At 34.1% G+C, this 26,240-nt stretch overlaps 1 protein-coding gene across 2 annotated transcripts; it reads right to left on the reverse strand.

Annotated features, from left to right (window-relative positions):
• Positions 1–171: 171 nt before the first annotated feature.
• On the reverse strand, positions 172–25,921 carry Pgant5 (Polypeptide N-Acetylgalactosaminyltransferase 5). Of its 2 annotated transcripts, none has more exons than XM_053755063.1 (14): positions 25,761–25,921; positions 25,288–25,508; positions 24,102–24,306; positions 23,072–23,201; positions 18,554–18,720; positions 17,252–17,416; positions 14,199–14,352; positions 12,382–12,559; positions 7,378–7,558; positions 6,094–6,233; positions 5,771–5,869; positions 5,407–5,541; positions 3,289–3,489; positions 172–2,881 (listed from the first exon to the last, which is right to left on the reverse strand). In XM_053755063.1, the coding sequence occupies exons 2-13, from the start codon at positions 25,438–25,440 to the stop codon at positions 3,322–3,324; spliced, it is 1,875 nt and encodes a 624-aa protein (XP_053611038.1). In that variant the 5' UTR covers positions 25,441–25,508; positions 25,761–25,921; the 3' UTR covers positions 172–2,881; positions 3,289–3,321. The 2 variants fall into 2 exon arrangements, with proteins under 2 accessions (XP_053611038.1, XP_053611037.1); XM_053755062.1 differs by lacking the exon at positions 7,378–7,558 and adding an exon at positions 10,120–10,300 and having other exon boundaries at positions 25,761–25,919.
• Between the last annotated feature and the right edge of the window lie 319 nt (positions 25,922–26,240).

Here is a 26,240-nt window from a genome sequence, read left to right on the forward strand (position 1 = left end):
AAAAAACCTTTTTAAACATACAAACTTCGGAGGGTGTTAAATAAATAGAGGATAGGTATATGGAGAAATATGTCTTGATACATATTTTTTAACAACACAAGAAGTGTTGTTAAAAAATATGTATCAAGACATATTTCTCCATATACTATAGTGTAAAATAAAACAAATGAATAAAATTCAGTCAAAACAATATTTATTTCAAGTTACATCAGGTTTGTTTGTTATTGGAATGGTGAATGTTTTACGATAAATAAACGCTTTTGGCACTCTTGACTGCGTCCAACAAATACGATTTGAGATTCAGAGGTCGTAAATGCTTTTGCAATGCAAATAGGAGGGAACAGTATATCAATAGAAAACTAGTCGAATTATTGTAATTATATATCAAGTAAATGATTTCTAGATATGCTATTTTATATTCACCAATTGGACGAATCATCACGTAACAAATTATTTACAATAACTACACTTTCATACGACTATCACTTTACAGAGGCCAACGGGCGACACCCGTTCGTGCAAGACCGTAAACAGAAAAATGTAGGCTCTTGCAGCGCATAATATAGCATGAAATCCTACGCAGGAAATGGCTTTGTCTGTTAACAGGAATAACTAAACTAGATAATTCGTTTTTAATCGTCTACGTGGAGAAATGCATGAAGCGGTGGTCCAATGCTCGAAGCCTGTAAACCGACAGGTCCCAGGTTCAAATCCTACTCGTGTCACAGAGTTTGCAAAAAAATCTGACTCGTGTATTAATTAAGTAGTAACAATTAATAAACGACTACTTGCTTCCAGTGAAGAAATAATCTTGAGGAAACCTGCACTCACATTGATAATTTATAATCTAGTGCGTTGAATGGAGAAAATAATGCAAACCACTTCATAAATGTCTATTATGTTACACATAATGGTCACAACCCTCGGCCATGATAAAGAAAAAACATCAAGTATGTGACAAAGAAACCCATCGCCTGCGCAGGCAAACAAACCTTGATAATCTCCATCGAACAAGAGTGTATAACACACAAACTGTGATGAATTTCATAAATTAATTATATCTCCCATTGTTATACTACATCTAGTTCCTTTATTACATCATATACTTAGTGATATGATCAATTTTATTGTTGAATTTCTCAAAAATAAATATTTCAAAAGCAATAAAAATCATTAACTTTAAAAATGCATTTTTTACATACATAATTCGGCATCGAGAGGACTAAACCTGGCCCTCGTTTAGAATCTCATCGAGCGCCTGATTATAATATAAGTATATATATCAAACAATACTAATTTTTTTTCAATACATTTCGTTGTTTATGGGGCCCAAAGATAAATAACAAATATGCAAATAAAATTTCATAAGAAATACTAAGTGTAAAACTAAATGAAGGCAATTCCATCAAGATACTTTCATCTAAAATTAGCAATAGATTACAATTCTCTAACCACGAAACGTGTTGCGACATACAAATTCAAAATTATTAAGGCAACAGATTATACAGTATTAAAAATCTAACAGATTATAGAAATCCAGTGACTGGAGCTTGTGACAGGATTTTCTTTACATTTAAGTCAGAAAGTATTGAACAAGAGTAACTACAGCATACTAAAGACCTTGCTCAGATTCACACATTGCTAAATATATAAACACTCTGTGCAATAAATGCAACAACCAAACGTGGATACGTAATCAACCCTGCTTATATCTCTAAAAGTATAAATAATGTCAGTATATAATCTCCCATGCGCAAATAGTAGAGTAAATGTGAAAATAGAGGATATAGGAAGTAGTCTTTTAAATTGTTTAACATATAGGAAGTTCTTAACTATTTACCAGCTAGATACAAACTAAGGACGGCTTTCTGGGCGTGCTGTCAAATTAATAAATTTTGACTAAATAAAAATGGACTTCACAATAGTGTATTTTAAAAAAAACAATATAAACTTTAGCTGCCACCACGCAGCACGCCGAGAAATTAGTCCTAACAACAAAGTGGCAAATATAAGGCAGTTTGGCAAACCGTGGCATTCCTGCCGCTAACCAACCAACCAAACGAGGAATCTTACGTAACAAAAATAAAATTCTCTATTTCCATAACTGCAAGTTACAACTTATTATCAGATACACTATACAGTATTGAAAATATATTGTTGTACAGTAAACAGGATGACCGGATGGTTGAACACAGTACGCCTAATGGCAAAGTTTAGCACCGTGACTCTTCACCGTAATGCATCTGGGACCATCTGTGATCAACCCGTCCCGCGACTCCGCTGATGTCAACTTGCAGTTTTAAATAAATAAATTCAAAAATATAATTTTGCCGTCTTAAAAAGAAATGCAAATTCAGCGTCGCGGCTCGCTGCGGTTCGAAGGTGCGAACAATATCATGATTTACAACTATATTGAGTATCCATTAAAAGATTAAAAAACTTTTCTATAATTCTATGATCTATATATCTGTGTAAACTACCGAAGACTACTATTGAGACTATAAAAATGTTTTATAATAGGGCACCCAAAAAAGTAGCTCTCTACGCGTAAATACAATCACAACATAAAAAAATCTCAATCACTAATTTCTCTATCTTTCCCAAACAAAAATAAAATTTTATTTTAAAAAATCATAAACTTCGTAACTCTAGAGAATATAATACAGCGACATCACTACCCAACGCAATACTATTTTGAGCAACATTTACGATGAATACAACATATAACTGCATATTTTATGTATTGTCAACGATTCACAGGATCTCGCGCGTAGATATACTAATAAAATTTTATAGATATAAAACATCAGATATACATAAAAACGAGGAATTTTGATATCTAATGAGAGGGGAAGACTTTTATGGTCTATCGTTGTAGATCCTGTAAAAGAAAACATGTTATTAGTTCAATAAGTGAATTAGCTAAAATTTATATGGTAACAATGATAATATTATCAAATAGACCACAAGAAAGACAGAATTCTCATTGCAATATTAAGACGGAGAGGATACTACTATAAAAAACCGTTAGGTGTTGAGCGAAATGGCAATTTTTTATTCATACTTTCTTTGATGCAATACGGATGTATTCCATCTCTTCTTTGGTTTCCCTGATACCTTTAACTTCCATTTTTAGCGACCTTTTAGTAATATGGGTTTCTTCGTCTCAAAATATGACCTAAGGTACCATCATAACCTATACATATTAGCTTTCATCCACCAGCTTTTTCCCCGTCATACTCCCGATATTCCATATAATTTAAAAATTCGTCATATAATTGTACATACCTTAGCAGCGTGCGTAGACGCGGGCGCAGTGGACTATCTGTCCTGGTCGTGGGCGCGCTTGGCCTGCCACTTGAAGTCGACCTGCATGAGCCACTGCTGGCCGCGCGCGCGGCTGCACGGCCGCAGCACGGGCTTCCACACGTCCGCAGACTCCGGCTTCTCCAGGCACATGCCCGTGTTCGTGTGTTTGATTACACGTGTCTGCCGGCAAACGATGGGAAATTCAAGTGTTTTTCTTTTTATTTTGCGAATTTTGATATTTATAGTATGTCTATCTAAAAACGAATTTTTAACTAACTATTTATTCATAAAAACGATAAAAAGTTTGTAAAGTTTATATTTAATTTGAATTACAGGGATATATTTTTTTGCTATTGCAACACCAAATATAATGGTTAAGATTGGTTTAAACAACTATCTTTGCTATAGAAAAGGAGCCCTCATTCGCTTTTCTATTCTTTTTAGACAGACCGTAACAGTCTACTAGGAACTTGAATAATTGATTTATCATTTATCTCGAGGTATTTTGTTAATATACTTGACAGTACAACGCCTGTAAGTAGTTTATTACGCTATCTAAAGATTTAATAAATTATTATTTAATTGTAGGTACCACTTATATCGAAATAAATACTAGATTTCTAATAGAAAAGAATATGAACTGAAAAAAGTCTTTGCATTGCAGAATAGTTCTTTGTTTGACATAAATAGAACAGGAATGTTATATAAAAAAAGAATGGACTAAATACTGTGTCATTTGAAATGCATACTATTCACTATAAACTTTGTCACCATTGTTATAAAGTTTGTTTTTATATGGAATCTTAAGCCGCAGGTTAGTCATATTTATGACCAAACACATAATTCTGAACGTACTGCGAGCGATCTACGCAAAAATAAGCAGCAATCGCGTAAACATCGACATTCGTAAAATAACCGCTTCCAAGAACCATAAAAAGGGTGTAAAATCGATTTTGTTGAATCCTTGATACGATGAGACAAAAGCGTTATTTTAATATTATAAATCAAGTAGAAATAGTATCTGCAATCTTAATATAAACTAATTGCGTCACGGGGCTTGGTAATTTTGGGATAAAAAGCCTACCCTATAACGTGGAATTAGAATATATTCTATCCACTAACCAAACCCGTCCAGTGGATTTGTGTCATTGACTAACAAACATCCTCACATACATAGAATATGTTGAACATCTTCATTGAACGAAAATTCTATTTGAGTCAGAGTGGGACTTCAGGACCTTAAATTTAAAATTTTGTGGCCTTTTAATATATTTTTTTAGATTTCTATTGCAAAAAAGTACGTAACGTAACAGAAATACGCATACGCAAACAGGAAAATATTCGTGTCTGATTCTCCCCTTTTCGCAGAACCGTGAGTAATAGAAAATAAGAAATAGTATGTGAAGGCCAGAACTTAAGATCCTTTGTGTGTGTTATTATAAGAAACGAGTCATCGACATACTCCTTTGTTTATCTTAACAAATAAAATCACAGTCATGCCAATTAACTTTTTTAAGGTTTATTTTATGTGGATTTGTTCGACTTAAAATTTCATTTCAAAGAATTCAAAAATAACTAAAAATCAAGAAACAGGGATATATAATAAAAACTAATACAGAGATCAAGAAAACAAGATCAGAACGCGTCGGTGTAAATAAGTATTTAATAAAATCAGAAGTATGCAAAATTAGAGGAAGAATATATTTTCATAAAGTAAATATTTCTACATTTCGATGCGCAGTGGATTGTAAACCTCATTAATTTTATTTTCAACTATCACTTTTTACGCCCAAAAAAGAATATAGATAAATAGTAGTGATGAGTATCCGAACTAATATTATAAATGCGAAAGTAAGTTTGTTACCACCTCACGCTCTATCTACTCAACCAATCTTCTTGAACTTTTGCATACACGTAGTTTGAAAAGTGGAGAAGGACATAGAGTACCTTTTATACCGAAAAAATAACTATTCCCGTGGGAAATTTATCCAGGAGAAGCCGCGGGCAAAGCTAGGAGTAGATAACAAGTGAGATCCTTCAGAAAGTAGGTACGTGTACTTGTTGTGGGTGAGATGATGGCGATTTTTATTATATTACCTTAGAATCATAGGTCCACTCTTGGTTGCCGCGCATGCCGTGGCACCGGATCAACTTGATGGGGCCCCGCGGGTGCGCAGCATCCAAGCAGTTGTCGTCAGACATTATTTGCTTGCGTTTCGTGTAAGCAAACACCTGGGAATAATACATACACAATTTTATATCAATCTTCCATTTGTTAATTTCAAAGTTAACACAACGCTAATATATAGGTACATATTTTGCAAGAAATAGTGTCGTATAATTATTTGATATCAACATCCCAACTAATTTCCAACGTGTTCAGTCCCAAACTATTTAACGTACCTTTTTGAAAATATTACCAGCAAAAAACGTTACTATAATTCAAAACAGTAATATCAACCTGGTTTCCGCCCATGCCGTGGCAGTACCCCATACCCAGAGCCTGGCCGGCTTTGCCGCCGAGCGTGTCCAGGCAATTTGAAGTTTCAGCGTTGCGAATCTGCAAGTACAAACAAGTTTTTAACAAAAATTTATTTCTTGATGCATCCAAAGAGTGACAAAAAAATTAAATGACTAGAAAATTTCAATTCTGTAGGACAGAGTATTACAAAATACCTATATACTGGTACATACGCAGTGGTAAGATACAGTACCTTGTGTAGATTCTTTATGCAAAGTCTCAAGTTAATTTTGTATTTGTATTTGCTTCGTGTAGGTACCAACCTCTCCGAGATAATAGTAATCCAGCGGCATCTGGCTCTCGGGGTAAATGTTCTCGAGGTACCACCGGAAGTTCTTGCACTTGAGACGCTCGCGCAGCTGCTTGCGCTCGCTCACATCGCCCACCGGCACGTTTAGCGCACCTGCGCATGCGCATCATAATAAACTCCAGACATTTATTAATTTCGAATTATTCTGTCAATCACATAATGTTCACAAATGTTAATACTGCAAACAATTAAGAATGTTGCATCACGCGTGATGGCGTATTTTAAATATAATTTTGAATACGTATTTATAGCTTATTAAAACACCCATATCATTTTCACGATGTGACTTTTTGAGTTAGTAACGAAGCATGAATCTTTAGCGACCAATGTAATGAGTGACGATGTATGAACGTTATGTTAATGTTAATAAAATTTTAGTTTTGTTATTAAAATATAAATTTACATGCAATAAGAAAACTGTAAAATATAATGTTAATTGTATAACAACTAAGCGCAACGGTGTAATAAATACTATAATATTTCTATTAACTACACTAATCAATACAAATAAACAAATACAATATACATAGCGAAACATATAATTTAACTTTACACCACTCGCACCTAGTTATTATGTCGTTTGTTCTGAAATCAATCGGCCAAATAAATTTATCGGTCAAATATATTTTCATGGAGAAACTGGAAAAACTACTTGGATTGTATCATTCACATGTAAGAGGCGAACTGCTACTGCGAACTGTAACTGTTCTTTTAAATGGTGTAGCGTGTTGGAGTTGTAATTGAATTGGTAAGTGCAGGAGCAAAAGATAACCAAACAATCACAGCTACCAGCTGTACACTTCACACCATACATCGTTTAGTCTATAGTTGGAGCTCAATATCCACTAGCGATCTAGGAAAAAATATTTCAACAAACACGGTTTCATCGTTAAAAATTAGTTCACTTTTTTAAACTAAAAATAAAAAATGTGGATTATGTATTAAAGCGTTTTAAAATTTCTTATAGAATCTTTCTCCTGACTGACTGGTCAACAGAAAGATTCTTTAATTGCTTACTGGATGATTATCAGGTAAGTAAATTTTCTAACGAGATGATTTTTCAATCGGACGAGAGTAATGTTGTTTTTTTTTTTTCTTGATTATATTTTGGCTATGTAGATAATCTGCTATTTTGAAAATTATTTATGCAAATAAATCATTTGGAAATACTGGCACACAAAAATAACAAAACAAAATAAGTTTGGCGTTTGATTTCAGAACGCGATTCGACAGACACCTGGGTTAATTTTGTAGTAGAAATTCTTCCAGTCGTCAAGCCACACTTCAGCGAGGCGCGCGTTGTTGTGGTTGACGACGCGGCCCGTGCCGCCCGGGAAGGAGTAGGGCGTGGTCTTGCGGAACACGTGGCCCACGTGCGCGCACGGCGCGATCTCCAGCGTGCCCCCGCACATCCACACCTAACCACGAGATTGCTTAACATTTTCCCTTAGTTAGCATTCGTTGTTTGTTAGGACCTCTCCGAGTTGTGTGACGTTTGAGCCGCGTATCCATTTGGTGACATTTATCGAGTAGTGGCACGAACGGAGGGCACGAGAGTGTATGTGTACGTTGTTTCGTCGCACTCGTTTATTTTATTGAAACTGTACTCACTACTTAAAAAGTTAACAATCGATAGACTCAATGACACATTAGTTTCGACAGCGGCTGAAAGAATTGGAGAGGGAAGAATGAAGGTTAAACTTAATCAGCTTAAGCGGCGGCGGACCGCCCTATCTATTTGGATCATGATTGGAGATGAATAATTGCTTATATACACCAAAACGTGCAGATATCGCATTTTCTCACTCAGTACAATTTACATAAGTGAAACTTCATTTACATGGGGAGTGTAAAGCCTAAAAAACATGTTGTGCTTCAATATCCCCTAGTGGATACACAGCTTCAAACGTGTCTTTCACACCAATGTCTATCTAACAAAAATTTTTTTTTTCTTGCCTTTAACAAAATTAGTTTCCACCGTTCCGTGAGAGATCCTTGTGTTGGAAATATACTTTCAACTTTCAAAGTCTGATTTCAACCCAATATACACCAATACTCGCATACACAGGATTACAGCATATAAAAAATTAAAACGTATTATAGCACGTTTCATTACTTAATTACACATAAAAGCTGTAAACCGATGTAAGATTTAGTTATTTGTTAATTGATAAATTCTAAAAAAAAAAAAAATTATTAAAAAAAATTACAATTAGTGTAGTGTAGATGTTATTAACCAGGTTAAAATTCCTAAAAACATAAACAAAAGATATTAAATTATACATACGACTACGTACATATATAATAATTTTAAATACATTAAATATTTTTCATAACATACATAAAGTAACCCAGTTCGAATGTTAACACTAATGTTATGAAATATTTAAACGAGACAATATAATTCTATTAAGCCATGATTTTTTGCCAAGAACAGAAGTAAAAAAGTATTTTTATTTTACAAAACTATGCATAACTTATTCATATGACATTTTTTATAGTAATGTAATTGAATATTATATACATGTTAGGACGTATATAAAATTATACGATAACACATAAATATTGTATGATTACTGATCATGTATTTGCTTCCGCTCTTGACCACGAAGAATTGCTGTGGTTAATATCGGCACTAAAACTGATCACCCTCATTGCTTCTGCATTTAGAAGAAGCAAAACAATAAAATTTCAAACAAAACACAAGAGATAAGTAATAATTTAAACAGCATACAAGATCACAAAAGTAATCGATAAAAAGAACACTGAAAGAAAATAAAAATGAAACGAAATGAATGAAGTGAAATGAAAATATTGGCCACAGGTGCTAAGTAGGCGATGACATTAATATTTATATCAATGTATAAATTAATCTTATAATTTTCCGCTCATAAAAGTCTACTAGAGAATAATGCATTCTGTTTATTTCATAGTGATACTTCATACGTATATGATTTGTTCGTGAAGGCAAAAAATATACAGATATCGTACAAATATCAATTAAAAAATACTTTAGTTATACTTATACGCCTGCTATATCACCATGGCCATAGCTTAAAATAGGTTAAATTAATATAAAGAAGCGAAATGAGAAGTGCATACAGTGAGATGAATGCAGCCGCAATGGCGTCGCTAGACTAGGCGGGTCCATGTTAATGACGTCACAACTTGGCATTTGTTAGTGAATCCCAAGCCACAACAAAACTTTTTTAATTGTACTGCTATTTTGCTGTTTTATTTAAGGCGTATGTTGCGCGGGCTTTCGGGTCACCTTGTCTTTGTCACAAATCTTACGTGTGAAAGAGAAAAAATCCAATCCATCATGGATCAACTATTTCTGTCACACACAGGATTTGTTAATGAAACAGGAAGAATACCGCTCGACGAATTCCCGCTCCTTGAATGTATTAATTTCAAAACTTCAATATTAACTTGATGTCGGCTGTGTTAACTGTAATGAGAGTTCTTCTTTACGACATGTAACTGGATTCGTCACAGTAAATTAAAGCGATGTATGCAATATAATCGTGGTAAACAATTCATGTTGTTTCTTTGTTATATTCCCAGAGAAACACACTTATCGCTGCGAAACAATTAGTCCTTATTTCAAAGTTAATATTTAAAAGAGTTTTCCGGGTGAGACTGTTCCAACACAACCGCCATTTTAGTTTTAGGGCGTCCGCTGCGTGATGCATAAGGCCCGGTATCCATTTGAAATTAATAATTTCATAAATCAGAAATTACATAATTATTTTGTATTTCATAAATTAGAAATTACGTAATTATTTTGTAATGTGCCCATATATTGACATTTTAAGTGGATATTTCAATAAAAAAGATGTAAAGATTGTGTACCAACTAGTACTTAAACAAACGCATAACACGCGTGCGACAGAGACGGCCTAAATAAATACGTCATGCAGCGATCAGCCTCATTTTAAAACAGCAACATAGCAGTCCGTCGGACTGAATACGGAACCTGGGTTCATGGCATAATAGAACTCGCCCCACTCGTCCATCCACACTTCGGCGACCCGGGCCGCGTTGTGCAGCACCACATTCTGCACGCCGCCCGGGAACGTGTACGGCGACTTGTCCCGGAACACGTGGCCCACGTGCGAGCACGGGATTATCTCCAGCCGCCCGCCGCACTGCCACACCTGTGCGACCCCCGCCACGTCACCATCACTATCACTATCACTATCGCTACATACTATAAAACACATAGCTTCACGCTGTCTGTCTTTCGCTAGATCTTTACTAAAAAACGCATTTTTTAAACAAATAGAGTGATGAAAGAGAAAGATTTATGCGCACAATTTATTATGGTTTTACCTGAGTGAAGCCGGGACAGGTCGCTAGTTTATAATAAGACAAGTGTGGTTCCGTCCTAGAATAGGACCACTCCATATCCTCCCGTGGATGTCGTATGAGGCGGCTAAGCGATACACAGCCTATGCAGCTGATACGCAGCAATAGCATTTCCAAGAAGGGTTGTCATTAGAAGGTGACGTCGTAAAATCGTAATATAAGTTATTTTTAACCCTAGGCATTCCGGCTTCACACCCCCGAAAGTAACTAGAAACAAATAGGATGGATAGAGGGATAAAATAAATAATATAATTTATCCTGGAATAACACATATGGTACTTTTAATCCCGAAATTCCCACGGGAGCGAATCCCCACGGGCAACTAGTTTATGATAAACTGTAAAAAGTAAAGTACATTAAACATTAGTTACATATTAAACCCAGTTATACGATATTAAAATGTTATTCGCCTATTGTGATATACCTACTTACAATAATTGTAAAAAATTACCAATATTATAATTAGGTCTCCAAATACGAAATTAATTGAACTTTATACATCACAAATTGTCGATGAGAATGTTTATAAAACCAAATTTAAATATGTAAATTTTTTATAATATACGACTTTTTATCAACTGCATTGTTCTCTAACAATAAGAAAATGAACCGTATCCGATTTCATTACCCATAAACAGTTCGTAAAACAAATATTATTTTGTAATATTCAGATACAGTCAATGAGAAAAATCACTGTGAGGACACTAAACGAAAAATGACTGTCAACTTTTTGGAATCCATATAGCTACAGAAAAATTGATGTTATATTTTTAACATTGCCACTGATTGTTTTGTCAGTAAGTTTATTTTTTATAACTGATCCAATAATTATTTAATTGTGGGTAAAAAAAATAATATTGAGAATGGTCTATTGTTATGCTCATTTGAGCGTGAAAATAACTGACGTCATATTAGTTTAGTGAAGACTTTTGGTGTTGATTGTACATCAACCAGATGTTCCAATATTGACCGACGACGCTGTAGATCGACGACATATTTATTTATAAGTATTTTGTTATCGACAATAGCCTATCAAGGAATAGATATATTGACAACACGTGAGTTGTTTCACGTGATTAATAACATTACTAATCTAGATTAATATCTAGATTAGTGAATAACTAGTTATGAAAACTAGTTATTCAACTGAAAATATACATATGTCCATTGTAATGTTTTATTTGGTTTGGTAAGATAAGTATGATTGAAAAAAATAAACGAAGAATTGTCGAAAACAAAAGGGCAGACGAAGAAGGGATTGAAAGGGATGTAAGGAATATTATGTTTGTTTTGTACACGTTACACAACGATAATCGCGGATCTCTTGCAGACATAAACACAGGTGGTACATTAGTTGTTCAAATTGATTTAACTCAATTTGCAATTAAGTCCTGATTGCTGCAAATTCATGCACATTGTAATTTTTCCTTGGGTGGATGCAAAACTATCATTAAAAGCTATATACGTCGACCGCGGTCGCAGCCGATGTTTGAACCCATACCGTCCCGATAGTTGAAAAGACACATGAAATTTCATGTATATATCCGATGTAAGTACGTACATTATATTCGAAAAAAAATCGCGTCTTTTAAATTATTGTGGGAAGGATAAGACAATATTAAGTAATCAAACCGATTTGCCGCACATTATGGGTTGTTAGACAGGGGGAGATAGCTGAAGGTCACCTCTAGCTCACAATTTTCTATTATAAATACACACAAATAGGCCGTTGTTGTCAGATTTAAATTGTTTTATTATGAACCCTCCGAGCTTATGCGCGGTTCTGCGTAAGATTGTGTTGTTATTCTGATGTTGTTGGTCTGGACTATTGTGTCTGGTGTTCTAATGAAAGTAAAAGAGAATACGATACCCTAAAGCTCATCTCGAGGTTCTCTCCCCCCCAGATGTCCATGCCCTGGTCGTAGGAGCCGATCTTGTAGAAGTATTCGCGGTCAATCGCAAACAGCCCGCCCGCCATGGTCGGCGTCCGCAGCGGCGCCGTCCTGTCCCCGCCGCGCCGCGCCATCTCGCGTTCGGGCACACGATACCTGAAAAACGCCATAATGGACTGTTTAGTTACCATGTACCCTGACCTCGCTGGCATAGCCCTACCCCATTGCTCAGTCGTGCTCCGTTGCGTCGACGCAGCACGTTGCAGCTAAGTTGTTTTCTGCACGTTTTGACATTGATGTGCGTTTATGTACTACATCGAAACTTCATACAATATCTACATTGTTCTGTGTTTATCCGTCGACGGACGTCAAGGTGACGGACCGCAATGGGGCATGGCTCATAGAGGGGTACTGGGTCTACATCAAGGGCTGACGTCAGGCTGTAACCGGTCATAAAATTAGAACTGTATATATAATATGTAGTAGTCTCTAACTAGGCGTAGAAAGTTGATAAAAACATTTGATATATAGGTTCCTCGGGAGTGTACGATAGAACTAACGAGGAATTCCCGAAATTCCCATGTGATCGAGGAAATAACAACAGAATTTTATTGCGCGTACGTTCTCTCTGTTACGCCAATGTCAAAAACAAGTATTTCTGCATAAATGAAAATCTTCCGTTTCTTTCAGCAAAATGTCAATGCACCAGGTTTAATTAAAAGGACATTACGACGAGTCCGTGTTATCGCAAAATGAAGTATTCTCCTCGTTATGGCTGGAACCATACATAGCCTATGTTATCGCGAATCAATACACGTTCTATGTGCCTATTAGCCAAATAGTAATTGGCGTCGACACAATAGCCGTAGAATGAAAACAATCAAGCGTCGGTCTAAACACATCTAGTACTAAAGTACAGATAGCTCCAAATAACTAACTAACTATGCAATTTTCTTATCTTCATTTCAATCCAATAGTCGACATACTATATTTTAGAAGATATTTCTAAAATTCCTCCCACCCTTCACTGGAAGATGTCGCTTTAATAATATCCTTTTTGAGTCTTTAATTTTTTGTATTTTATTTTTTTATTGTATAAGTGGTGTAACAGGTTCCAGATGATATTCTTATTTCATAAAAGTCGATAATCCTTTGCTCTTAAAATCTGGTATACCCAATATGAATTAAAAAAAAACACACATAAGAAACAAAATATTGTTTTGACGTTTTATTTTTAAACGTTTATAAGTCAATGTATTGATAGCTGGCCACCCGGCCACCGCACTGTTTTGTAGTTGACATCAAGGTTATTTCACATAATTGATAAATCTTTCCCTTCAACTCTGGTGGGCCGTAAATCAAACTTACTATTAATTTAGTTAGCAATTAAATTTGGTTGTTAATTTTGTTCAAGGACGTAAAATGATGGAGTGGTCAATCAACTCTATAGATAAATTTCTACACGTAAAGAAATAGTAAAAAAAAGTCGATAACACCACAGTTACTATTTATTATTAATAACATTAATTATATACATAACCTATGCATGTATAACAACAAGTCTAGATTTAATATATAAAAACTAGTTGCGCCCCGGGACTTCGCTCCCGTGGGAATTTCGAGCTAAAAAGTACCCTATATGTTATTCCAGGTTGAATTATACCCAGTACAAAATTTCATAACAATCCGTCCAGAAGATTTTGCGTGAAAGAAAATATACCTCACAAACATCCTCACAAACTTTCGCATTTATAATATTAGTAGGATAGACCTTTCCTTAATCACTAAGTCTTACCATCTAAAGTTGAGCTTCCAGTTGAAACCGCCCCACGTCATGTCAGAAGCCTGTATGTACTCGAAAGTGGTGTCTGAGATCACGTCTATGATGGGACATACCACCGTCGACCTGTCTTCCACGATTCGCGCCAGCAGTGGCTCCAACCAGCCCTCTGAAATAAAAAAAAAAAACATTTAAATTAAAAAGGTACATCGAACGAAAATTTTAAATTTATTTAGAAATATTTATTACTAGTTGTTGCCTGCGACTCCGCCTGTAGTAACAGTAATAAATTTATCGCTTCGTTTTGACTTGAAAGAAGGAAAAACAATAAACTTTCACATATGTCGCCATGACAAAAGTTGGACGTCATAATCATTATTAAGTATATCAAGTAATTAAATATGGATTATGATTCTTAACCTGCTGACTACTAGCTAGTCTATACTATTATTATAAAGAGGTAAACATTTGAAAGTTTGTATGTTTGAGGTGGGTAATCTCTGAAACTAAAGAAACAAATTCTTTCATCATTAGAAAGGTACATTATCTTAGATTGCTATAGGCTATATTTTATCTCAAAATTCGCACGGGAGCGAACCCCGGGCAACATCTAGTCATCAATAATGGTGTCCAATCAGTTATTTTTTAATTAGTGTGAGCATTCATGTAAGTATTACTCTTGATTTAGGAGCTTGATTAGGAGAATTTTAAGTAACAAAATCACCTAAATAATATGACAAAAAAAACAGATGTACACTATGTATAGACATATTTAGTTATTTATAGTTATATTTGATATAGTTAAACAGTTAGGGCTGTTTAACTATATCAAATATAACTATAAATTAGTTACACACACAACAGACGAATGCAAATATTAAATAACACAAAATGATAACAGGAAGAACCGATTACGTGATAAGACAATAATTATTTTAGTAACGATAAGATAAAACCCGCAGAACTAAATGCTATAAAAAACAAAAACTTTTACTTTCACAGTAAATCATCAGAACGAATTAACATTTACCGTTCCATTTTATTGTATCGTTAAAGTTAAGTAAGGTCATGGTGTCGCTATGCAATTAAATGTCACTTTGTTACATTTTAGAAATTAATTATTACATAGAAATCTTAACAAATACGTAGAGTAAAAAGTAACTGAGTTGAAAAAAACAACTGTCAACAAAAAAGTCAGCTCAAAGAAAATTAAAAAATAGAGTTTATGGTGAGCTGTTTATTTCCTAATAAATTTGTACAAAAACGGCCGAACTACTGGACCGAATTGTATTAACATATCTAAAATTGTCCGAAATACGCCTGTCCCTTGACCCCAATTCTGTTTGTGGGCGAGAGAACGGACCACAAGTACCGTACAAGGTGCTAATTGCGACCATAGACATGGTGCCTTGACGAGATAATTTCTTAGGGTCGTTAACCTAGGATCAATCTACAGAGTAATTTAACATCCAAGTCGCTTCTGAAATAATTAGTTGATCATTCTCAGAGCTAGTAAGCTAAATATTAGTTGGAAGAAACCGGGAAAACGCTCAGATGAGAGTGATCATTTGTTAATAGAACATGCAATAAGTTCAGTAGTTACGAAAACTATTAAAATAACATAAAATGGAGGTAGTATGAAAATTAAAGAAATTCATTTCATAAGACCTTTAGAGACGTGAACTACAAAATGCGGTAATAGAGCCTAACATTTATAACACATCTTTTCAGGATTATTTTGTTCTACTTGCGCCTGTGGGCTGCATAAGTTGCTTTTTGCACTACCAGAACATACATGTGCCATTCAAGGTTTAAATTTTTCCAGTTATGTGTTCCAAATTTCGGCATTTATAATATTATTAGTAGGAAGTAGGATTGTTAATATTTATTTCTTTATGTACATCGATATCCCAATGAAGCGTGCGTGAGAGGAAATCCTTCTAAAAGCAAACTGAACGGCCATTGTTCCTCTTATCAAACGCCATGTTAACCATTGTTGACTTTCAGAATGAACCGGAAAATTGTACATCGGCCTCCGTGGCTTATTATGAATACTTTATTGTATATTTCATTATATATTTATTGATTGAATCGCAGAGATTGGCGGGTACGAATTCGGTATATTGTCAAAAATATAATTGTTCCATTTTGAGGAATATGTCGATAAAGTGTGATTTACTTTCTTGAAGATTCGTTTCTCGTTCCATTTAATAAGATTCCTAACGAGCGTTTTTATTTTAATTTTACCAGGTAACTAAAATGTGTATAATATTTGCCTTAGCATATTTGCACATAATTTAATAGTTTCATAATTTTATACATCATTCATTTGTTATATGCATTTTTCAACAAAAAGACACATCAAGATTGCAACTTGTCTGAAATTTAATAATAAGATTATTATAATATAGAAAGTATGGAACCATACGGAGTACTTTTAGATTATAGCTTGGGCGTTAGTGTCCCCAATAACAAGGATTAATTTTGACTTTCGATAAATAACTGTTGATATCGCCTTACAATAGCAAACGAAAGATGCATTCGAGGCCGCAGAGAGCCTCATCTACTTTCACTAATAATGCCAACATGGGACCTTCAACTTTGGCTGCCTTCGCAATGCGCGCCAAACACGGGGTGACGTCATCCTAAACGCCTGCTTTGCAAATCGTATTTTCTTAGGTACTTGCAAGACAAGCGTGACGGACGTCGCGACTTATTACATAAACATCTCATATTCCATTATATTGGTGAAAATACTGTATGAAATTCTTTAGTTTCTGACATTACCAAAAAACATTTTTGTCAAAAAGTGCATCTACATACAGGATTATAAAACTCATGAAAACCGTTGTCTAAATGCTAAATGTTATCTACAATTTTTCATTGCCTAATTTATGACTTACCTGAAACGTGATGAATTAATGCCTACGGAAAAGTCATGAATAAGTCGGCCAGTTAATTATTGTTTCTATGCAAGTTACCTAACCACAATTTCATTGGTTAGTTTTCCAAATAAAACCCTATGATAATGATTAACGACTTAGTACTTACGACTTACGAGGACTTACCAGTGCACTCGCAATGCGCGTCCAGGAACGTGATGACGTCACCCTTGACATGTTTGGCGCCGAGCAAGCGAGCGCGAATGAGACCCGAACGGTTCTCAGTTCGGAACAATCGCGTTGACACTGGCAGCGTCTTTATGTAGTCCTCTAGCTTCTTGCCCAAGTGCTCTATTGAAAAAAAAAATACATGTGTTTAAATAGGTAGTTCTAAAAAAAAGAAAAACGTTTTTAAATTAATTCTAAGTAAGAAAAATACTGGCACATGCTGGTATATGCTTTACGCCATCGATTACATGGCGGATTAGATGGTAGTTCGTAAATTACAGCGAAAGAAAACATTAAATACATTCTGATGAACCTATTTAATAATTTTAAAATCAATTATTTTAATTATCTACATTGTTCCTATATTACAATCTACTTCCTAATGCGTAGTAAGTAATACAATATTGTTTAATTCAATATAAAAAATATATAACTAAACGAGTGTATAATAAAACAACGCGTATCAAATGTAGCGGAACATTATTTCGTTTGGGCACGCGATACACGAGCGACAGCTCATGTGTAACGTTTCAACGCATCGTGCGTCTTAATAACAGGGTACAGATATGGCAACGACAACATTTCAACTCTTACTAACTTGTCTATAATAAATTGAAGTGTTACAGTCTCTTGCAGTCGTATTCCTCATAGCGTCGTGGTCGTAACAGCATGCAGTCATTGTTGAAATGTTAACTACTTAATAACTTTCTTGCCAATATTAATGGAGTGGTTTGCCATTGCCTTCTATATTTCACATCCTAGATGATAAATTATCAACCCAAGTGCAGGTTTCCTCACGATGTTTCCCTTCAACGGAAACAAGTGGTGGTCGATGAATACTGACTACATGAGTCAGATTGCTATCTCATGTGGCACGAGTACGATTCGCACTTGGGACTTTTCAGTTAACAGGCGAGCCTCAATCGGACGGGTCTCACTCAATCATTGGACTACCACCCCTTCGGTATAGATATTTACAAAAGCCAGCGTCTATCAACGCTTATTAATCAAAATAGCGTTTTAGTATAAACATGTAGAGAAGCGAAAATACGAAAGAATACATTGGGCTCCGACGTTTTAGGGCTGAGGAAAAAATCGTGACAACGGCATTATAGCAACTCAAGGTTTTTTTTATTATTTTTTTTGTAGCATGTCCCACTGCTGTGCAAAATCCCTCTCACTCTCACCATTAATCCCGGATCATGATCTTGACTATTTTTTAGATAAAGCAATTTTTTAAGCGTTAAAATGAGTAGTTACCTTTTTCACTCGCGTCATCTACTAGTATGATCTCCTTAAGTAGCGGCCTCGGCGACCGGTTGATGGTGCTCCATATGGTCCTGATGAGGGTCGTCCACGCCTCGTTGTGGAACACTATTACCACGCTAGTGGTGGGCAGGAGTTCTGGGTACGGCTTGTCTTTGCACCTGTTGACAAAGATTATTTCAATAGATTCACACTTGACTTCCGGCCGCAAAGAAGCTCTTATTTCGTTGTCCGTCTGTCACGAGTTCACGACGCTTTTTAAATTTAATACTATTTTATTGCTATTATAATTTGCATGAAAGGAAATATGAATAAGTATGAATAATAAATATTTCCCTTCATGCAATTTTTTTATTCGTTCCACTTTCACGCCAGAACCATTCAGACGCTAGAAAACATGTTACGGTTCTTATTTAATATACCAATTACATGATCCCCTGTTTGTTGTGTTACAAATAATATAAACCAAAAAATAGTTTTTAGTCTGTGATAACGATTAACTCTGTTTTGTTTCGAAAATTATAATCTCCATCCGCCACAGAAATTTTAGGACGATGTCTAGTTTAAACTACATACATTTGTTTGATAATAGATCGCGATTATTAACGAATACTTAACATTTTAATGTTATGTAATTCGTTATTATATATATTATTCTTATTGCAATAAGACAATAAAATGAACTACAATAAAATTTCAGTGTCTTAAAATCCTGTAAATAATTTTAGATAGAAATTAATTTTAAAGTTTAAATATTGCATTATACACACAGGACCTTCATGTGACCACTGAAAAAATTGAATATAATCAAATATGGTAAGATAATATTTATAATCACAGATTTAAAGTATGTTTATGATTGTCATGACTTAAACACTCTTCAGTGTAACAATAACAAAATTGCGCAGTTTATTTTCGCGTATTCAATTGATATTTTGTTTGATACAGTTTTCATTCACATCAGAGCAGTGTTAATGAAAACATTACAAAACAGAGCATTGACCAATATGAATACAATGATATTATTACATAAGCGAAATCATGACAATGGTTTTGAGAAATCTTTAACAGAAACACGACATGCGAAGTTCAATGGGTCAACTTTATTTAATTTAGTTAATTTTATTGTAATTTATATTATTATGTACGTCTAAGAACATTATTTATTGGTTTTAATTTGCTTTATTATACCGCAATTAGTATATAAAGATAATTATTAAACTTTATGCAAGTGGTTAGAATACGACCACTCCATATCCTCCCGTAGTCATACGAGGCGACTAAGGACTAAAAAGCCTTGACAACTATATAATAGATAATGCGAAGCATTTCCCATGTTTTTAAAGTTTATTTTTAAGCGGAATCCGGGCTTCGGCCATCACAGCCGCGAATGAAACCGGCTTGTTTGCCAATCCGACAAGGTTACGTGTGATATAAGATCAAATAGTTCAAATTCTATTTATTTAATTTTAAGACATTTATAAGACGCCTGAATTGAACTGACTATATATATTTATTAAAAAACATTTTTTTTTATTATGTCAAATATACAACTTGCATTGTAGTAATAGCTACAATATTGCCTCCCTTATCGCTTTTACGCTGCTATAAAATTAAAACCAATTACCTTCGTAAATTCAGTAACGAAAAATGTACTTACAAAAAGTAAAGATGGTGAATGAAAGAGAGTGAAAAACTATAACAAACTAATGGATATTAAAGTGTGGCAAATAATGTTCATTTTACAGATTTTTTTTAGAATATTGGAATAATAATTTTAAAAATATGAGTGTGTTGTTGATTAACATAATTATAATAAGAAATTTAAGCATGTAGGTTGAAAAGATAGACATTTTGAAACATAAGTGTCTAAACATTTCTACAAAAACTATAGATATCCATAGATTCATCAGAATAGGTATACCTACTTGGACTTTGAACTGGGCTGCAGAATAAACTAGAATTTTTTCAGATGATAGAAGGATACCTTAAACCTATTTATGACAGCTGTAATGCTTTGAATTTATGACGTACGATAAAATTTAAAATATTTAATGGAAATCTACTGCAACTCGTGGGCCAATCACCACCGTAACTAATTTTACTTGCCCATCGCACACAGTATAACAATTACCTTCTCTGCAAACAAAACTTGTTCAAATATCTTAAATTCATACATTTTTAAACAATACCTTATATACCGAGAACTGCCAATATTCTGAGAATTATTTACAAAGCAATAAATATATAGTCTTTTATTTGAGTTATAGATATTTTAAAATAAATTATTTTTATGAATTAATATCGGTCAATTCGTTTTATGATAACACTGAATGTAGGAAATGAAAGTACGAATCATATCAACGAATCATAACATTGTTCTAGCCAATTCATTATAGTGAACATGAACTTGTCGAAATAGTCAAAACTTTGCAACTTTTGAAGACCAAAGGCTGGAAGGTTGAATCTTTCATGTAATCATCGGTGATAAATTACGCGATAAATCGTTCTTTATATTTGCGTGTGTTTAGACGTGCGACGTCGTCGTTTCATAAAAATAAACGAATGATTATTAATATTTTTGTTATGAAAATAGAGTAGACTTCCAACACACAAAATTATAACAACTGTGCTAGTTACTGCACTAATTGAAATCAGTGCATTATAAGAGAAATATTAAACGACGGTATTTAATTTTCAGAACCCATAACAAGGAAAACAAGGAAAAATTAATTTCCTAACTGGTATTTCCAGACATAAATTCATTTCAATAAACAAACAGAATAACTCTTAGCTTTGCGTATTTTATTAGTATTAGATAAGAGAAAAAAATGCAATTCAAATCATTTATTGTACATTTATGATAGCATTGATAGCCATTACATGCAATCGACTCGAATTAATGAATGGTTTTAATAGTGATTTTATTACCATGCAATAAGAACTACTATTGAAAAACCATTGAAACACGATATCGACTAACGTTGCCAGAATCGATTTCCAATGCAGGAAACAGATAAAACATTGAGTGCACTTCAAAAACCGGTGGCCGACAAATAGAGCAGCGAGTTATTAATGCCACTCGGACTGACTTAAAAGCGGTCACTTCATCTGACTAACAAATGTGCTCGAAAATAATGTCGAGAGCTCGTATTAAAATTCATGAGAATAAACATCAACAGTCAGGGAAACAGTCATGATACATGCAGTTTGCTGTTATTATTATTTTATTTCCTTTTCCTTAACATATTATTTAAAATGTTAAAAATATTTCTAAAGCAATCATGATTACGTTTGACGTCGTAGGTATTACAGGTTAATGGAGCCCATTGCTGAAAATAGAGCTTTCCAGTGGGGGTCTTATCGGAATAGCCGCGATATTTTCAATCGACTTTCACTGTATTCTCAACTGTGTGCTGTGCCACGCGGGTTCGTTCAGAAGGAATTTTGCTTATTGCATTCCAAATTCAGTGGTGGTTCATTGATTATGAGGATCGCTGTGTATATGAACCGAAATGTCTCAAGTTCGAATACTACTCGTGTCACGTCAAATGAGTTTGTAAATAACAATCTGATTCATGTATGGTAGCAAATTTAAACATTTCATCAACCTTGCTTCCGGTAATGGAAATTTTCGTGTTGAAGTCTACACTCTATTAATCCGCTAGTGAAATAGAGAACACATTTGCAAACCACTGTATTAATATGGCCAAGAAAGCGTGTGTTTCATTTCACATAATATTCGACCCTTATTATGAAGAATACTATAAGATGATGCCGAATGAAAGTTACTTACTATAATTTATCGTAACTGTTACACAACGGCACTTCATTAACATAGTTTGGTAACATTAATGGAGCGAGTTATCACGACACTTAGAAAGTTGGTCAAGTGCAGTCACAATAACTCTGTAACTCAATTACAGCATATTAGCTATCTTGTTGGTTCAGTCACTGTCCTGATAATGGCTACAACTTTATTGCATTGTGTTTGAAGAGCATACTATACTAGTGACTCAGCCCACTTTCTTGCGAAAGTGATCTACCTAGGATGATCTTAAAATAAACAATGCAAGAAAAGAAAATTTGTAAGTTTTAATGAAAACCATAGTAATATAAAACATATATGGGACAGACGCCTATAGAGACCTTGTTGTAATATTTATTAACGTTATGGCGTCTACACACTGTCGCCGAGCTCAGATAGATGACGACGTGAATGACATTGCGCCACGAACTGTTTGCCGACAGTGTATATCAGAAGACTTTCCGCCTTCTTTGTAGATTCGTGTTCACGCATAATCGTCTACTACATTCGCATTTTGTTGTGCTAAAGGACGTTTACGGCGCGTGTCTGTCTGACGCTTAATAAAAACAATAAAATTTCTTTAATTTACTGATCAGTCTATACATGTATATATATGAGATTGATGGCCATATCAAACATGTTATTGTTGTATCACCACCTTATTATTGTTGAAAAGGTGACGATAACAAAAAACGAGCACTTACTTTTCAAATCTGACGTCGGTGAGTGACCTGTTGAGTGATATCATGTCGCTGGCCATCAAATTGAACTGGTTTTCTTGGAATTTGTCCAGCATCAGCTTTTCTTGCTCTATTGGGATATTCACAGCTTTGCCTAAAACAAAGGGTTTGTTTTGAGATTCAAACCGAATATAGTTTTATTATTATTAATAATAACTATGGGTGTTTGCCAGTAGAGGCTACAAAAAGTATAATCATCCTATGTGTGTACTGCAAAAGTGCAAAACAAAGACTTTCATACATATATTTTCATAAGTCAGTTATTAGGGGACTAGGGGTACAGGAAAAACGCCCAGAGGAATTTTATTGAAAAATTTTAAAATATTCTATGGGTAAAATAGGATCAGATATTACAAAAATAAATTCACTGTGGCATACAAAGTGCTACAAGTGTTAAAATCAACAACTTTTCAAATTACCCAGATAATACCTGAAAAGCATGAAACACGATTTGATACTTACCTATGTTAAATTAATAAAAAAAGGTAGTTTTCTATGTACAAATGAACAAAAATAAGTAGGTAATTTTGTTTAATATTTTGAAAAATTAGCACTTAAAAACTTTGCAATTCCAGAAACTGTATTGACAATGGTAAAGAGAAGCAAAATGAGTGCTTATGTATTCAAAATGTTTTGAAAAACTGAATACAATTCATTTATTTATAATGATATTGTAATTTTGGCTGGTGGACCAATGGGAAAAAAAATTTAGTAGATACACCAACAACTTTACATGTTTTCCAAATACAAATGCGCCAATACCATGTAAAAAGAGAGCATTCTGATGCTGGTATCCTAGAATTTATCATTATAATATCTATTACATGAAAGTAATTGTTTTTATACTATTTAAATTATATTAGCATTTAAGTATTTTTAGATTTTTTATAGGGCACTGTTGAACAATATGTGCACCATCGCTCTATGTATTAAGCTTTATAGCTTATTTCTCTATTCTTAGTTTTTATAGGCAAGTGACAGTAAGAATTCTCACCCATCTCTCCAGGTAGCTCCCCTTGTGGCCGGACTGTGGGCATAGGTGACCATCGCTTCAGCCTAGACTTTGGATATGGGGGCAATATTAGACCTTCCTCCCCTATGTCATGAATCTCATTCTCCTCAATGTTAGTGTCATCATCATCTATATTATGATGGGCTGCTGCTATAGCAGCTTTTTTCCCTCTGACAGCTTCATTATGCTAATAAGAAAAATTAAACACATAGTCAATATTTTGATACAGATACAGTATCACATCTTATGGCCATCTCCCATTGTATACTAGGGTCAGCCCTCCACATCATATTATTCTACAAGTTTTTCATGGCTATAATATTAATTTAAATAATCACTTAAATTTTTTTCCTTTTCTTTTTGGAGTATTCTATGAATGATTTTGATATATTAATAAATGATTTGTAAATAATGTTGTGCTTGTTATAAAGAAGTGTGTGTGTGTGTATTGTCTTGGAAAATACATTCCTTAAGCCCATGGCTCATCAAAGCATTAATTTAGTGCATAACAAAAAATATTTGCTACTTTTATTTTCAATGTTTAATACTAATAGAAGTTCCTGAATAACTTTATATGAGAATTACATCTTAGTAAACAGTTTCCATAAATGCAGTAAATAAAAAAATATGGTTATCATATATTTCATTCATGCAAATATCCATTTTTGTCCATTCTCAAGTCATTAAGTGTTAGATTTGCTTTGATGTTGTACATTTACAACTGAGATAAAAACATCCAACATACTGTTAAATCAAGTTAGCACATTTTCACTAGTGTTCTAGACTTTCACTCCTATAATTTGTCACAATTTCAATATTGGAAACTTTACATTGGTGCACTGTAAAGATTACATATTGATATTACAGAACTAGACGCGTTTTCATTGGTGTTATTATAATAATGATCATTTATAGCATTTCAGTGATAAAACCAAGTTTTATCAGATAATTTTAGCTTATCAGTAATCAGAAGCAAATAACTTCATTCATTTCTTCCATGTGTTGATTGTATTATTATAATTACAATTTAATAGGTACTTGAGTACTTAATGTGATGATTCTATATAATATATCCTTTAGACATTTAATCCTGAATGTAATGTATATCTGACATAATAAAAATATGGAAGTTTATTTTAATATTTTTATAAAAGAGACATAAACATACCCAAGTCTCCTGATCTAATGCTGGTCTTTTATTGCAACCATCGCCGAAACAATCCGAATACATTGCCAGCAGCACCACATCGATCAGAAGCCATGCCAATGATGTCAGTAATATTATCCGGCATGTGTGTATCCTTATCTTGCTTCTAAACATTGTTACCACTGATTATGATCTTCACTGCCACATGTCAAAGTGAAATCCTCAATATTCCGGCGGCTGACCTGTAATGTTGGATTTTGTAGGATCCCGATCAAAATGTAGGTAGATTCGTACATACCAAATTTTGACACAACCTGCATTAAAATTTTTACCACTATGAATTTGGTTCACTAGTTTCAAAAGAAAATGAATATTCCATTCACAATACACGCAAAGTAGGTTTCCGGATCTCAAAACTGGACATCACATCTATGTATTATTTAGTTGCTAGAATGGACATCGTTTTCCAAATCCAAGACACAAAATTCACTTACTTTTATCTTATAAACAATATTACTTTCTAATTATTAATGATGCTGGTTTTATTCCGAGATGATTTATGCAAATATATACGTGACCAACGCCACTGCAATAAGAAAGAACAGGGGACATTCGACATCGACAATCACAAATCACAATCCTACCCTACCACTACAAACGTTGTACATAAACGTCAACGTCATACATATGTCAACATTATCGTGACATTAACAAAACTTTTTTGTTTATTCACTAGTGATGTACCGATCAGAAATTCTCTGTTCTCAATATGTTTCTTTGAAAACGTTCCGAAAATTGGGAATTCTCGGGAAAAAAGTGTGCAAATTTCATCCAAAAATGTCTAAGTTTCGGGAGATATTTACTCCCGGACTTAAAGCTATGCTACTCAAAACAAACCACAGATATAAGAACATTACGACGTAATGTTTGACTGTTTATGAAAACATTAATGTTCATATATCTATGAAATAAAC

Source organism: Plodia interpunctella, chromosome 14 (genome assembly GCF_027563975.2).
Source record: "Plodia interpunctella isolate USDA-ARS_2022_Savannah chromosome 14, ilPloInte3.2, whole genome shotgun sequence".
NCBI lineage: Eukaryota > Metazoa > Arthropoda > Insecta > Lepidoptera > Pyralidae > Plodia > Plodia interpunctella.

Coding starts and splice junctions, on each gene's coding strand:
- Pgant5 (XM_053755063.1), bottom strand. CDS start 25,440: ATGTTTAGAAGCAAGATAAGGATACACACATGCCGGATAATATTACTG. Junction 24,307..25,287: donor CATTAGATCAGGAGACTTGG/GTATGTTTATGT, acceptor TTTTCTTATTAG/CATAATGAAGCTGTCAGAGG. Junction 6,234..7,377: donor CTACTACAAAATTAACCCAG/GTGTCTGTCGAA, acceptor GCGCATGCGCAG/GTGCGCTAAACGTGCCGGTG.